The sequence below is a fragment of the Vombatus ursinus genome, unplaced genomic scaffold (genome assembly GCF_900497805.2).
Source record: "Vombatus ursinus unplaced genomic scaffold, bare-nosed wombat genome assembly UNPS02007344.1, whole genome shotgun sequence".
Taxonomy (NCBI): domain Eukaryota; kingdom Metazoa; phylum Chordata; class Mammalia; order Diprotodontia; family Vombatidae; genus Vombatus; species Vombatus ursinus.
The window spans coordinates 3,728,026-3,739,954 of record NW_020947122.1 but is presented as its reverse complement, the minus strand read 5'-3'; the positions used below and the strand labels follow the sequence as shown (position 1 = coordinate 3,739,954).

At 35.1% G+C, this 11,929-nt stretch overlaps 1 protein-coding gene across 8 annotated transcripts in view; it reads right to left on the bottom strand.

Moving 5' to 3' along the window:
* The window catches only part of CEP295 (centrosomal protein 295), an 88,930-nt gene that overhangs the window by 50,916 nt on the left and 26,085 nt on the right, over positions 1 to 11,929 (bottom strand). For all 8 annotated transcript variants that reach the window (XR_003568023.1, XM_027849363.1, XM_027849362.1 and 5 more), the window contains exons 9-16: positions 11,777 to 11,917; positions 7,966 to 8,149; positions 7,535 to 7,705; positions 5,656 to 5,886; positions 3,081 to 3,191; positions 2,723 to 2,826; positions 581 to 808; positions 42 to 139 (exon numbers count right to left, since the gene is read on the bottom strand). Coding sequence is in view for 7 of the 8 variants with exons in the window: in XM_027849363.1 (XP_027705164.1) it covers positions 42 to 139; positions 581 to 808; positions 2,723 to 2,826; positions 3,081 to 3,191; positions 5,656 to 5,886; positions 7,535 to 7,705; positions 7,966 to 8,149; positions 11,777 to 11,917 (1,268 nt within the window). In the remaining variant the exon portion in view is untranslated. The remainder of the gene's footprint in view (positions 1 to 41; positions 140 to 580; positions 809 to 2,722; positions 2,827 to 3,080; positions 3,192 to 5,655; positions 5,887 to 7,534; positions 7,706 to 7,965; positions 8,150 to 11,776; positions 11,918 to 11,929) is intronic.

The window sequence follows — 11,929 nt, the reverse complement described above, 5'->3', positions numbered from 1 at the left end:
AGACACACACACAAATTTACTTGTGCATAAACTAGTAATACCTGTTCTGCTGTAAAAGATGTTGCTGGTAGTTATGAATCATTTGTCTACTATGATCTTCTCTGGAAACTTTCAAGTCTAACGTTGGAGCATCATCAATCTAATAAAAGAGAATATTTAAGAGATGAATTTAAAATAAAGTTACAAAGCAACCAAAATAAAAAGTTCTTCAATTGTAGCTTCTATGAAGCTTTATATTAAAAAACATCACTCTCTGATTAGAAATTAGTAATAAAAATATAACATCTACTCATAACCTAAAAATAATATGACATTATAAGTAGTTCATGTAACCTCACCAATATTCACAAAAGCAAGGCTAATAGGTGTTTTGTTAGTGTTGTATCCCAGAATTACACAAATGTCTGCTATTAACTATGGTTGCATGCCTACAAGTCAGAAGAATAATCTGACCACACCAATTAAAAAATTCAAGTCATCATATTAGTATAAATGTGTTCCAACAACTTACAAAGTACCCATTGTTTTAAAAGTGTTTTTTTAAAAGATACTTGAGAATCTAAAAGAAATTTTATTTTACCAAATGTTGAGAGACTGTATAGGCTTCTTTCTTCCTCTGGTCCATAACGGGGTAAGATTTCATATATCTTAAATAAAACTGTTGATTTCTTTCTTTCATTTTTTTCCTCTCATCTTCTAGTTGAGTTTTTTGAGCCTTTAGGCATTCACTCTCCAATCTTATTCTCTGTTGTTCAATCTGTCTAATTAATTCAATCTGCTTCTGCTTTTGTTGTTCAAGTTTCATCATCTAGGAAACAGAAAGATTCAAGTAATTAGCCACAAATTAATACCTTCAAGGCAAAAAGTGAAGCTAATTACATCATTAAAAGATTAGCTCTTAATCAAAGAGGATCCAATTTATAAAGAGCATTAATGCTTTCTCTTGGTTGCTGCTACTGTCAAACAAAGATCAGCAAGAAAAAGAACAGATAACGCCCACATACATATATTAGGACAACCATCACTGACAGAGATAAGGGATCACAGTGATCCACCCACCACTATATGACTACAAGCATAAGCTTCCCAGCTAAAGTGCTCTAGGTAAGCAGCAGCTGATGCTAGGGGCTCAGCTAAACCAACAGTTGCCATGGACATTGTTGGGCAAAACTGGACATCTATTACAACTTTCTTTAGCACCATACTCAGCTCAACTGTGAATTAGGCAGTTTTAGTACCAGGATGTCCCCTGAGGCCCTCTTGGGTTCCTCAAGGGGAAGAAGGACCTCAAATTGATCATTTTCCCACGGAGGACCTGGTTACCTAAAGGCTAAGCAACAAAGCAAGCATTATAGGGCTAAAGCAAGTTGGAGAGATTAAGTAAGTCTCTGTCAAATTTAGCTTCAGACACATTTTTAAGGATACTTCTATTTTATATATACAAACACACACGTGTGATATATATATTATATATTATACACACACACACATATGTTTACATATATATGTGTGTATATACATTTATTTAGGGCAGCTAGATGGCTCTGTGGATAGAGTACTGGGCCTGGGGTAAGGAAGACCCCAGTTCATATGTGGCCTCAGACACTAGTTGTGTGACCCTGGATAGTCACTTAAGTTTTGTCTAAATCCACTGGAGAAGATAATGGCAAATAACTACTGTATCTCTGTCAAGAAAACCACATTAACAGGTATGGTCTATGGAGTCACAAAGAATCAAACATGACGGAATGACGAACAAATACATTTGTACATACACACATATAGACGGCTACTGCATTTTCACGATTAATATCTCACTCTGAAATGATTAGAACCTTTATTAATACGTTCTAAAGATACATTCACTATTCTGAAATGAATAGAATTCTTAATGTTCTAAATATTTATTTACTAAGACTAAAAAAGACAAAGTTAATTCTCAATTTGGTCCGAAATGTATTGACTAATTTTCTGTTTAAAATCATACATCATACAAAAAGAAAAATGCAAACTATATAATATTGAAGCAATCAAGTGAATTAATTTCTAAATTTGTGCATTATGGGGACTTTTTACTGTCTCCAAATTCATGTTCCTAGAAGGTTGGTTCATATGATTCCCTTCTTTAAATAAAATTAAAAAAAAAAAAAAAAAAAAAGGAAAGGAAAAAAACTCTTACACATTCTGTATAAAACAAAATTCACCTTTCTCTATCAGATTTAATGCTAAAACAAAACGGCTATCAAAGTTTGAGATTGAAATCTTATACAAGATTTAATTTTCCACCCTTCTGCAATTCAGGTAATTTTCTAAAACTTGAAATTAACTGAAACTGGAATACAGCATACTGTATTATGATAGCAAAACAGTCATTCATTTAACAAGTGTTGATTCAGCACCTATTATGTACAAAGTTAAAAGTTAAATGGTCTCTGTCCTTAAGGAACTTCGAGCTTAGTGAGAAACACACAAATAGCTAAAATATAAAGCATTAAGAAAGGAAAGTTATATGAGTCACATAAACTCAAGTGTGTCTGAAGTTCAGAGGAAGGTAGTAGTAGGTCACTGGTAGGAGGTGGTGAGGAGGGTGAGGTGTCAGGGTAGAGATCAGAAGAAGCATCACAGAGGAGGAATCTTTTAAAAAGGGACAAAAATCAAGGCAAATTTATGGATAATATTAGAACCAAAGATGAAAAAAGTTAAAAGAATCTCAGAAAAATACCTCTTTTTGTCTCTTCATTACTATTCTCATTTGAGTTGCCTTTTCATAAGGATGAAGCAGAATCGACTTTTCATCTAACAGGGAAATTTCTTTTTCAGATGATTCTAAACATTCCAAAAACAAGAAGTGGATTTGAGTTTTAAAATTCTTATACTTTCATAATACATCAACCATTGTCATTTAGCACAGTGTCTGACATATACATATACTTAAATGCATATTCCCTTTCCTTCCTGTTACTCACCATTAGCTTATTTCACAGATCAATATGTAATGTGCTAAACGGGGAAATTAAAAAGCATTAAGACCAATCTAATATTTAACTAGGGGCTTTGGAGAAAAAAAATGTATGTATTACCTTTTTTCTTTCCAGATTCTGTAAGGTTTTTGAATGGTTTTTCTTCTTCCAGCATTGTTCCCAACTCAATTTTGAATGTTTCACCTCCAATGCCAGTAAGTTTTGTTTCACCTTCAACAGCAAATAATATTGGCTATAATAACTAATCCAATATTATTACTCAAGTCTATATGTGAACAAAGCCAAAAAAGATCCTCTAATTTTGCACAGGGGATTTTGATTTATAAAACCTAGAGATTATTCCTTTTAAACGAGTACCCAGACTCTGGGGTACACATACCTCTTTAGGAGAAGATAAGACCCTGAGGCTGGAGAAGGGAAGGTGAAGCAATGGCCAAAATTATTAGATCTTTTTAATGGGTAAGTTTAGTATAGTAGAAAGAGCACTAGATCTGGCATCAAAGGACCTGGGGTCAAAGCCTTCCTCTCACATACTACTTAGGTGATCTGGAGCAAGTCAGTTAACTTCTCCATACCTCAGTTTCTTAAAAAATGAAAAGGGCTGGACAAGAAAATCCACTTTTAAAAACAGCACAAAGTTAAAATAAAAATAAACAAAAGCAAACATAGCAGGGCAAATTCACTCTGACAGTGAATGAAGTTCAGCAAATACTGAATCTGAAACATGCAAGGTTAAGTGTCACAGACATGTCATCTGGAACAAATTGATGATACAGATAACTGCACGTGAATGTAAGGAGTTTAAACCTGAAGCTAAACAGTCTTTGTGTTGATGTTTAAAATAGCATAAAATAAATTGTATTTCTCAACACTTCACGATATAATAAGATAGCCCTCCTCAAAAATGCTACTTAAAAAAAACAAATTGAAAATAGTTATCAATAATTTGAAATGTTCAACAATTATATTTAAATCTTAAATTTTTTGTTGTCTCTTATCTTTAATTGAAGTAATATCATTTTATGACAGATAAACACATAACCAGTTGGGTTAAGCAAAGAGAAATTGCACTAGAGAATTTCCTAGCACTGATACAACTAAAATGAGCAGAGCCAGTTTAAGTACCAGAAACCCAGAAACAAAGTAAAAAGTCCAAGTCAAAACCAAATCGAAACAAACAAAAACTATCTTCCATACCTGCAGATCTCAAAATATGATCTGTGGTCCTTGGTCAAAATTATTTTCATAACAACACTTGGACATTATTTACCTTTTAAAATACTCTTTCCTTTTCCAACTACATATCTATGTTAAGGATGAATTTTTTTTTCCATCTACTTCAACCAGAACAACAGTTTTTAGCAGAGTCTTCAACATGGTAGGCTTTTTTTTGGGGGTGGGGGCGCATTTAGGGTTAAGTGACTTGCCCAGGGTCACACAGCTAGTAAGTGTCAAGTGTCTGAGGCCAAATTTGAACTCAGGTCCTCCTGACCACATTTTAACTCAATCTGTCTCCTTTCAAAGTTTTCCTTTCCTCAAACAAAAACATTTACTGAAAACTTTGTGTAAGGTACTGTGCTAAGCAGTAGGGATACAAGGATATGAATCCTATCTTAAAATTTTACAATCTAATGGGGAGAGATAATATATATCCATAAATAAACCTAATATAATGTAGCAAAAATGCCATAGGTTAAGTACAAAGGATCATGAAGTATAAAGAAAAGATACTTTTGAATAGGTTGGACGTAAACAAATAATCTTAATATAGAAAGAATACCATAAGTACAAAGTATCAAGAAATATAAAGAAAAGATACTTAATAACTGAAGTGGCCAAGGAGCCTCAGTGTGTTCATCCATAAGACAAGGAATCTTCCTAAGTGTTGTTTGTCTTACAGACGCTTTATATGGGTCAATGAAATGATTTATGTGAAAGCACTTTAAAGTGCAAACAACTATGCAAATGTATAACATTGTTACTAACATAGGACACCTAATGGAACTTAAAGCACTGCCTTGCCCCAGCCCATTTCTCTTGACAATTTGCAGACTCCACCACTCTGGTCTCTCTCTAGATGGGGGTCTCCATGTGCTACCAGGGTTTGAGTATCCTCGAGGGATAGCAGTTTTGTATGAACAGAATGACCAGCTGAACTAATGATCTGTATTAAGATTCACAGGGGAACCAGTCAACTATGACAAAAACACTGACTAATAAAAGGTTTAAAAATTAATGGGAAGTGGGAAACATCAAAAAATTTCTCTGGCAACAACGAAGAAGGGACAAATACTATATAACCATTAGATACTAAAAGTATCATTTCAACAAGAATCTGAGTATTTATGCCCTAATCTTCAATACAAGACTGACATGTTGGGGGGAAGGGGGTGGGTAGAGAGTGAAAAACTAAAGAAAAAACTCAGAAAAACGACTTAGAAAGTCAGTATCTTACTAAAATGTACAAAAAGTAGAAGAGGCCCATATTCTAGTGCTAAGCCTACCATTAATTACGTGTGACCTTGAGTAAAATTCTGGGCCTCAGGTTCTTCATCTGTAACTTGGAATGATAATACCTTCCTTAGAGTTAGTATGGATTTTGAAGCACGATAAATACTAAAAGAATCAAAAAGTTATAGGTGTTGCATTAACATGTGATACTAGAGAACAATACCTTGTCCCTGTGTATGCTCTGGTTTATCCAACGGTTTTTCTTCACTGGCAATTGTTCCTGTCTCTACTGTCAATGTCTCACTTTCACCATCAGTAAAAATTTTAGGCATTTCACTTTCATCTTCAGGAGTGTACTTATTTGCCCACTGTGATCTTTGGCTTTGGATTCTGTCTAGTAATTTTTTTAACACAGTTTTTGAAGATGCATGGTGGGTCTCCTGTGCCTCTGGAACTAAGAAAAAAATTAAACACAAAGTTGAAACCACATAACATTTATACTCATTTGCCAGCTATCGCTGCTACAAAACACTGAACTGAAAAAATTATTATTATAGCCATTGTTTGTCACAGGAATTGTCACGGGGCTGCGCCCTGCTATTGGAGTCCTGGCTTCTTAAGCAGGAAGCTGAGGGTCACAGTCTGTTGTGTGAAAGCAAGGAAGTCTTAACTGACCTCTCCTCTGTGGACACGCAACAATCATGGCTGGTTCGGCTCTCCTCTGAATGGCTAAGCATTCCTGTGCACATCCCTGACACAAGGCCTGCATGCAATGATGGGATCTACTAATTGGCTGATGGGCTCTGATCACGTGATCCCAAGGTGCCTCGAGGGCTATATAGGCCACACCCAGCTAACAATAAACAGGAGCTTCTGCCATCTTGTTGTCTCCCGCCTCATCCATGCGTCTCCTGAGGCGTCTCCGGGTCACTGAGCACTGAGCTGGTCTCGTACTCACCACTGCGACAATTGTTATCTCTAATTCCTTTTTTCACTACCTATTTACACTGCAAGGTTAATATGTTAGAGTTTCTTTTCATCAGTGATAATGAATTTTTCAATTTTTACTTTACAGTGTACCAGACTATTCTCAAGTTGAAAGAGAACTCAAATTTGAAGAAAACATTGAAGACTAAACTAATCCTCACACCTGAAAACCTATGTAACTTGAAAATTTTTTAGAAAGAATCAACAAGTTCCTACAAACACTATGCTAGTTTGACAGGGATGCAAAAACAAAAACTGAAAGTCTCTGTTACCAAGGAATTGACATTATTATAGACAACATGCATGTCTGTCTGTCTTCACCTTTTTCTATGAAGCATACACACAGGGACACCTATATATAAGTTCATAGATGAAAAAACCCCCCAAAACCTAACTACTTTATAGCACTAGCAATTGTAGGGGGCAGGGGACAGACGGGAGAGCAATAGGAGGCCTTTGTGTAGAAGGTAGTGACTGAGCATTACAGGCACAGAGGTCCAAAAGTATAAAGGAACAGAAACAGGATGTGGAACACTATGTGTGAGAAGCAGCAAGGCCAGTTTGGACAGACCACAGAGAGGGAAAGGGATTAATGTATAATGAAGCCTGATAGAAAGGTTGTACCCAGGCTGTGAAGGATTTTAAAGGCCCCACAGAAAGGTTTACATGTCATCTTAGAGGTAATAGGAGTAGGTAAATGACATGGTCAAACCTGAATTTTAGGAAAAACACTTTGGTAGATGTGAGGATGATGAACTGAAATGGGGAGAGATCTGAAGCAGGGAAGACCAATTAGGAGGGCTCTCTAAGAGTCCAGACAACAGGTGATGGAGGGCCAGTACTAGGATGGTGTCTGTACATGAAAAGAAAAGGGTATGGATTTGAGAGATATTGCAGAAGTACAAACAGTGAGTGACTTGTTAAAGTTTGCATTAAAATGAGAATACCTTCCTTTTCACATAATCAATGGACAGTTTTTAAGGAAAGCACTCACTTCCCTTATGATATAACAGACCCAGAAATTAAAATTATGATCCGTATATCTTAAAGCATTATTTCTTCGAAATGATATAATTATGCTCATTTAAAATGAACTTGGCTTCAGGGTTTCTCACTCTCTGTTTCTGTGAGAAATGGAGTTTCTTCTTCCATTCTCTCTTGGTTCTGAGTGTCCTCAGATGCATGGTCTTGCTCCATGGAAAGATCCAGTTCTTCATCTTGGATGAGTTCAGTCACAACTGGCAAAGGCTCTGGCTCTAGTTTCAAAATCAGGTCTCCTTTCACCTCTAAAAAAAAGAAATGTCAGAAGTTTCTTCCAAAACTATGAAAACCCATTTTTCACAAGATAAAAGACCCCCAAAGAGCAACTTTTAAAAAAATGAAAACAACGAAAAGCACCTTACACGCTGATACTCTATTTTTAAAAACTTCCAAACCCTCTTGATACGAGAAATCTACCTTATTAACAAAACAACAGGCTGTTCTATTTTTTTGGCTTTCGCATCTGCTTAATACATTTAGAAGAAACAAAAAACAAATATCTTACTTCTGTCCGAGTTGTACATATCTTCAAAGGCAAACTCCAGTTCCCTCTGCCAGTCCTCTTTCATGGCCATGCGCTTGTATGGCAGCTCAACCACCTGTGGTGGCATCTGGGCCACATTCTGCCTCCTACGAGCCAGGTCCTCTTGTTGCAGCTGTTCCAGCTCTTTCATTATTTTCTCTCTGCTCTACAAATAAAAAGCAAATTAATTCAGATTTATTTACTCAAATGAGTAAGAGTAAGATCTTTCACTTTGCTAGTCTTTTTTACACCCATACCTTAGTCTCACTGTAGGTGTACTAACTGCTTTTTTTTTTTTTTTTTAGCCTACTTTGGTTTCTTATAACTGACTTACTCTTGGTGTGAGTGAAGTAAAACCTCAGCTATCCAGATACCTTGGGAAATAAGTGATTCTGGATGGCTAAATTTACCAAATAGTCAGACACTTAAATTTTAAGCATCAAAACTTTAAAAAAATTTTTATATGGAAATTTTTGCAATTTTTATTTACTACCCAGCTTTCTTTTTTGATTTCACTGAAGTAGGGAGATCCTGATAAGGAACTCCTTTTACAAATGCCAATAAATCCCATCTTTGCAACATACAGCTGCCTGGTGCACTGAAGGAGTTAAGAGGCATTGTTAGTCAGTTGTCAAACATGTATTATTTTCCCCTTCTTAAATGAAGCATGCTAAACATAATACAACCTTTAAACTTTTCCTAATGACATACTCAAAATGCTGAACATCCTATGCTTTACTCCACGGAAGACCTCAGGGCCTTAGGAGCTTTTTGTCCTTATGTGAACTGGTTCCCAAAAGCAATTCTATTTGAGTTTTCAGTTTTTGGGGTATTTTTGTTTATTAAAGGTCAAAGGAGATAAACATATGGGAAAATATTTTTTACACTAGAGAGCACTTTGTAATCTATAAAAAAATTATATAAATGTAATTAGTTACTTTCTATAGTTCATGTCCCCCTCTATTGCAATAAATGGCAACTTTTCAGTGTTAGTGTGCCTGCCTAGAACATCTTCAATTTCTATTCTAATTTACTGTAGCTCAAGAAACAAGATAACTAAGCTAATTACAATTATGTGCTACTTTTTCTGAATGATGGCAAGAAATTTAGCATATGAACTCTCTCTGTGTGTATATACACACATACATATATACACATATGTATATATGTACACATGTGTATATACACACACACATTTATTTATTTATTTTTTGGGCTGCACAAAGTATTTTTGCTTACTTCCTAGTTCCTGATTAGGCTCTGGGCAATGAAGTCATCAATTAGAATAGGTATAGCATTGTTGTGGTTGTTTTGCCATTGAACCATTGAAACATTACTATCGGATATATTTGCCAGGTATGCCTAAATACAAAGGACAAAAATATTCTACCAACTAGGCTATTGTGGGAAGAAATTATTACGGCACTGTAGCAAAATATAGATTTTGAAGAACATAACACCAGAAGAATTCCGTGTGATCTCCTCTCCTTTTCATTACTTAATTTTTTCAGAGCTACTAGGGACCTCAGTGACTATCAAATATAACCTGACATGAAAAAAGAACCCCCTCTACAACACTGACCATGTAGTCATCTTGCCTCTCCAAAGACCTCCAATGAAGGACAACCCACCACCTCTATTTTTGGATAGCTCTAAGTATTAGGAAGTTTCCACTGACATTATGCCTAAATTTGCCTCTCAGCAACTTTCATGAACTGGCCAGAGAGGAAAGAGGAATGCAGAAGAAGCTAGACTGCCTTTTCCCATAGAAAGAATATAAACGATGGATAGCTCACAAAAACCTAATTAACCCATAATACTTGAAGTACACTACTAACTGTAGAAACCACCACCATTAATAACAATGTCATATGAGAAAATATGGACAAAATTTCAACTTGATATGTCAGAATCAGATTTCACTCTAAGCCCAGACAGACAGGTAGATGACAAAGTAGGTAGAGTGCTGGGCCTGGAGTCAGAAAGATTCATCTTCTTGAGTTCAAATCTGGCTGCAGACACCTGAGTTGCGTGACCCTGTACAAGTCACTTAACCCTTTTTGCCTCAATTTCCTCATCTGTAAAATGAGCTGGAGAAGGAAATGACAAACCACTCCAGTAAAACCCCAAATGGAGTCAAGAAGAGTTGGACATGACTGAAAAGCACTGAACAATAATAACAGCCCTGACATCACTAACTTTCCTTATTTTAAACTATTGGAGATGGCTTCTGAGGCCTGAAGCAACCAAGCAAAACAGGTTCTGAATAACATAATTTGGGTTTCTGAATTGAAAAGCAGCTAGTACAGGGGCTGAGCAGTAAAGAGAGGGACAGAAATCTGTGGGATAGTAAGGAACAGCCTATTAGGGGAAGGGATTCTCAGTGACAAAGGTAGGCAAAGTTCCTATAATGCTCAACTGGGTTAGCAATCCATATACAAGGGATACAGAAAAATCAGAAGCTACATAAATAATAAAATGCTTTTCTAAAATACTAAAGATTATTAAATAAAACATTGCTTTGTGCTTTTTCATGTTTTGTTATTTGTAGGAAGCTTTTCTTTTTTTGTCATGTCTAAAAAAAGGTCAGATTATGACTCAATTTCTTTTAATTAGCAAAAACTCAACTTTTCCAGTAAAATGACATTAAAAGGCAAATAACTGATGTTAATCCAACTACTTGTTCATGAATGACTTTAACATTCTGATTCATTAATGTTGTATATAATTCTTAAATCACTAAATGGATGTAGGAGACAAAGAAGGGTAATAGTCTATTTTAAATGGTATTTCATTAACTCATAAAAAGATTTATAAGAGACGGTAGTTATCTACGTTCAATGATGCTACTAAGTTCCAAGAATAACATAAATCATTTTATTATGGTTTACTACAAGGTTATAATATAACAAAACTAAATATTTAAAGGAGAAGGCAAGATTCAGTCGAGAAGAAAAAATAAATTTCCCCAAACTAGGCATTACACACCTCCATCAAAAGGGAGTGGATCCCCCTCAATGGAGGCCTTCAAGAAAAGGTTAGATAATTATTCTGCCTATTAGAAACTTTATACTTTTCAGGTCTGAGTTAAGATTTGTTGGCCACCGAATTTCAACTCTGCAATTTTGTGGTTTTTCTGCACAGAGCTTTAATAAAAAATTTTAAACACCTCAAAGTATAAAAAAAATCTATTTCCAAAGAAAAATGCCTATAACATTTAAGCACATTATTAAAATTTTTAATTCATAAAAAGACTACCAACACTATTCATTATTTCTAAGCTTGTAATCTCAACTATCAGCACTCACACAGTATCAAATTAGCAAGGAAAATTTTCTAAATCCTCTAAATTCCTAAAACCAGTTTTCACACTCTTAAAATTACTTATAAAAGTATCTGTGGATATGGTCAGATAAATTAAAGAACACAAATGTAATAGAAAGAATTAGCTCTTCGGTATTAAATCTTAATAGTGAAAAAACACTATGCTTTTTAAAAAAAAAAAGTTTTCTCAATTAACCTCTTTTGTAACATGAGATTTTTTTGGTCTATATGATGAAATTTGACTTTATGATACAGTCACCATTAATAAATATGTATGGAGTGCCAGAGGAAAATAAAAATAGGCTGTTCAACTTGTAATCAGAAGAGGTAAGAATAGAAACTACATTACTGTAACATCCTCCATACTCCATTAATTTCAACCCATTTATTATCCATTTTGCTATGTTAAATATTTCTATTACTGGTATTCACATTTAACACTAAGAAAATATAGTTGTGTTTTGCTTACTTTAGCCAAATGGACCTTTCTCATGGCATGAACTCCCCGTATGTGAGCCTTTTCAAGCTGTTCTCTCCTTTCTTGTATTGCTTCTTTCTGTAGTTCCTCCAACCTCTTTGTTTCCTCTTCAGCAGCCAAATGAGGATCTGGCTAGCAATCAAT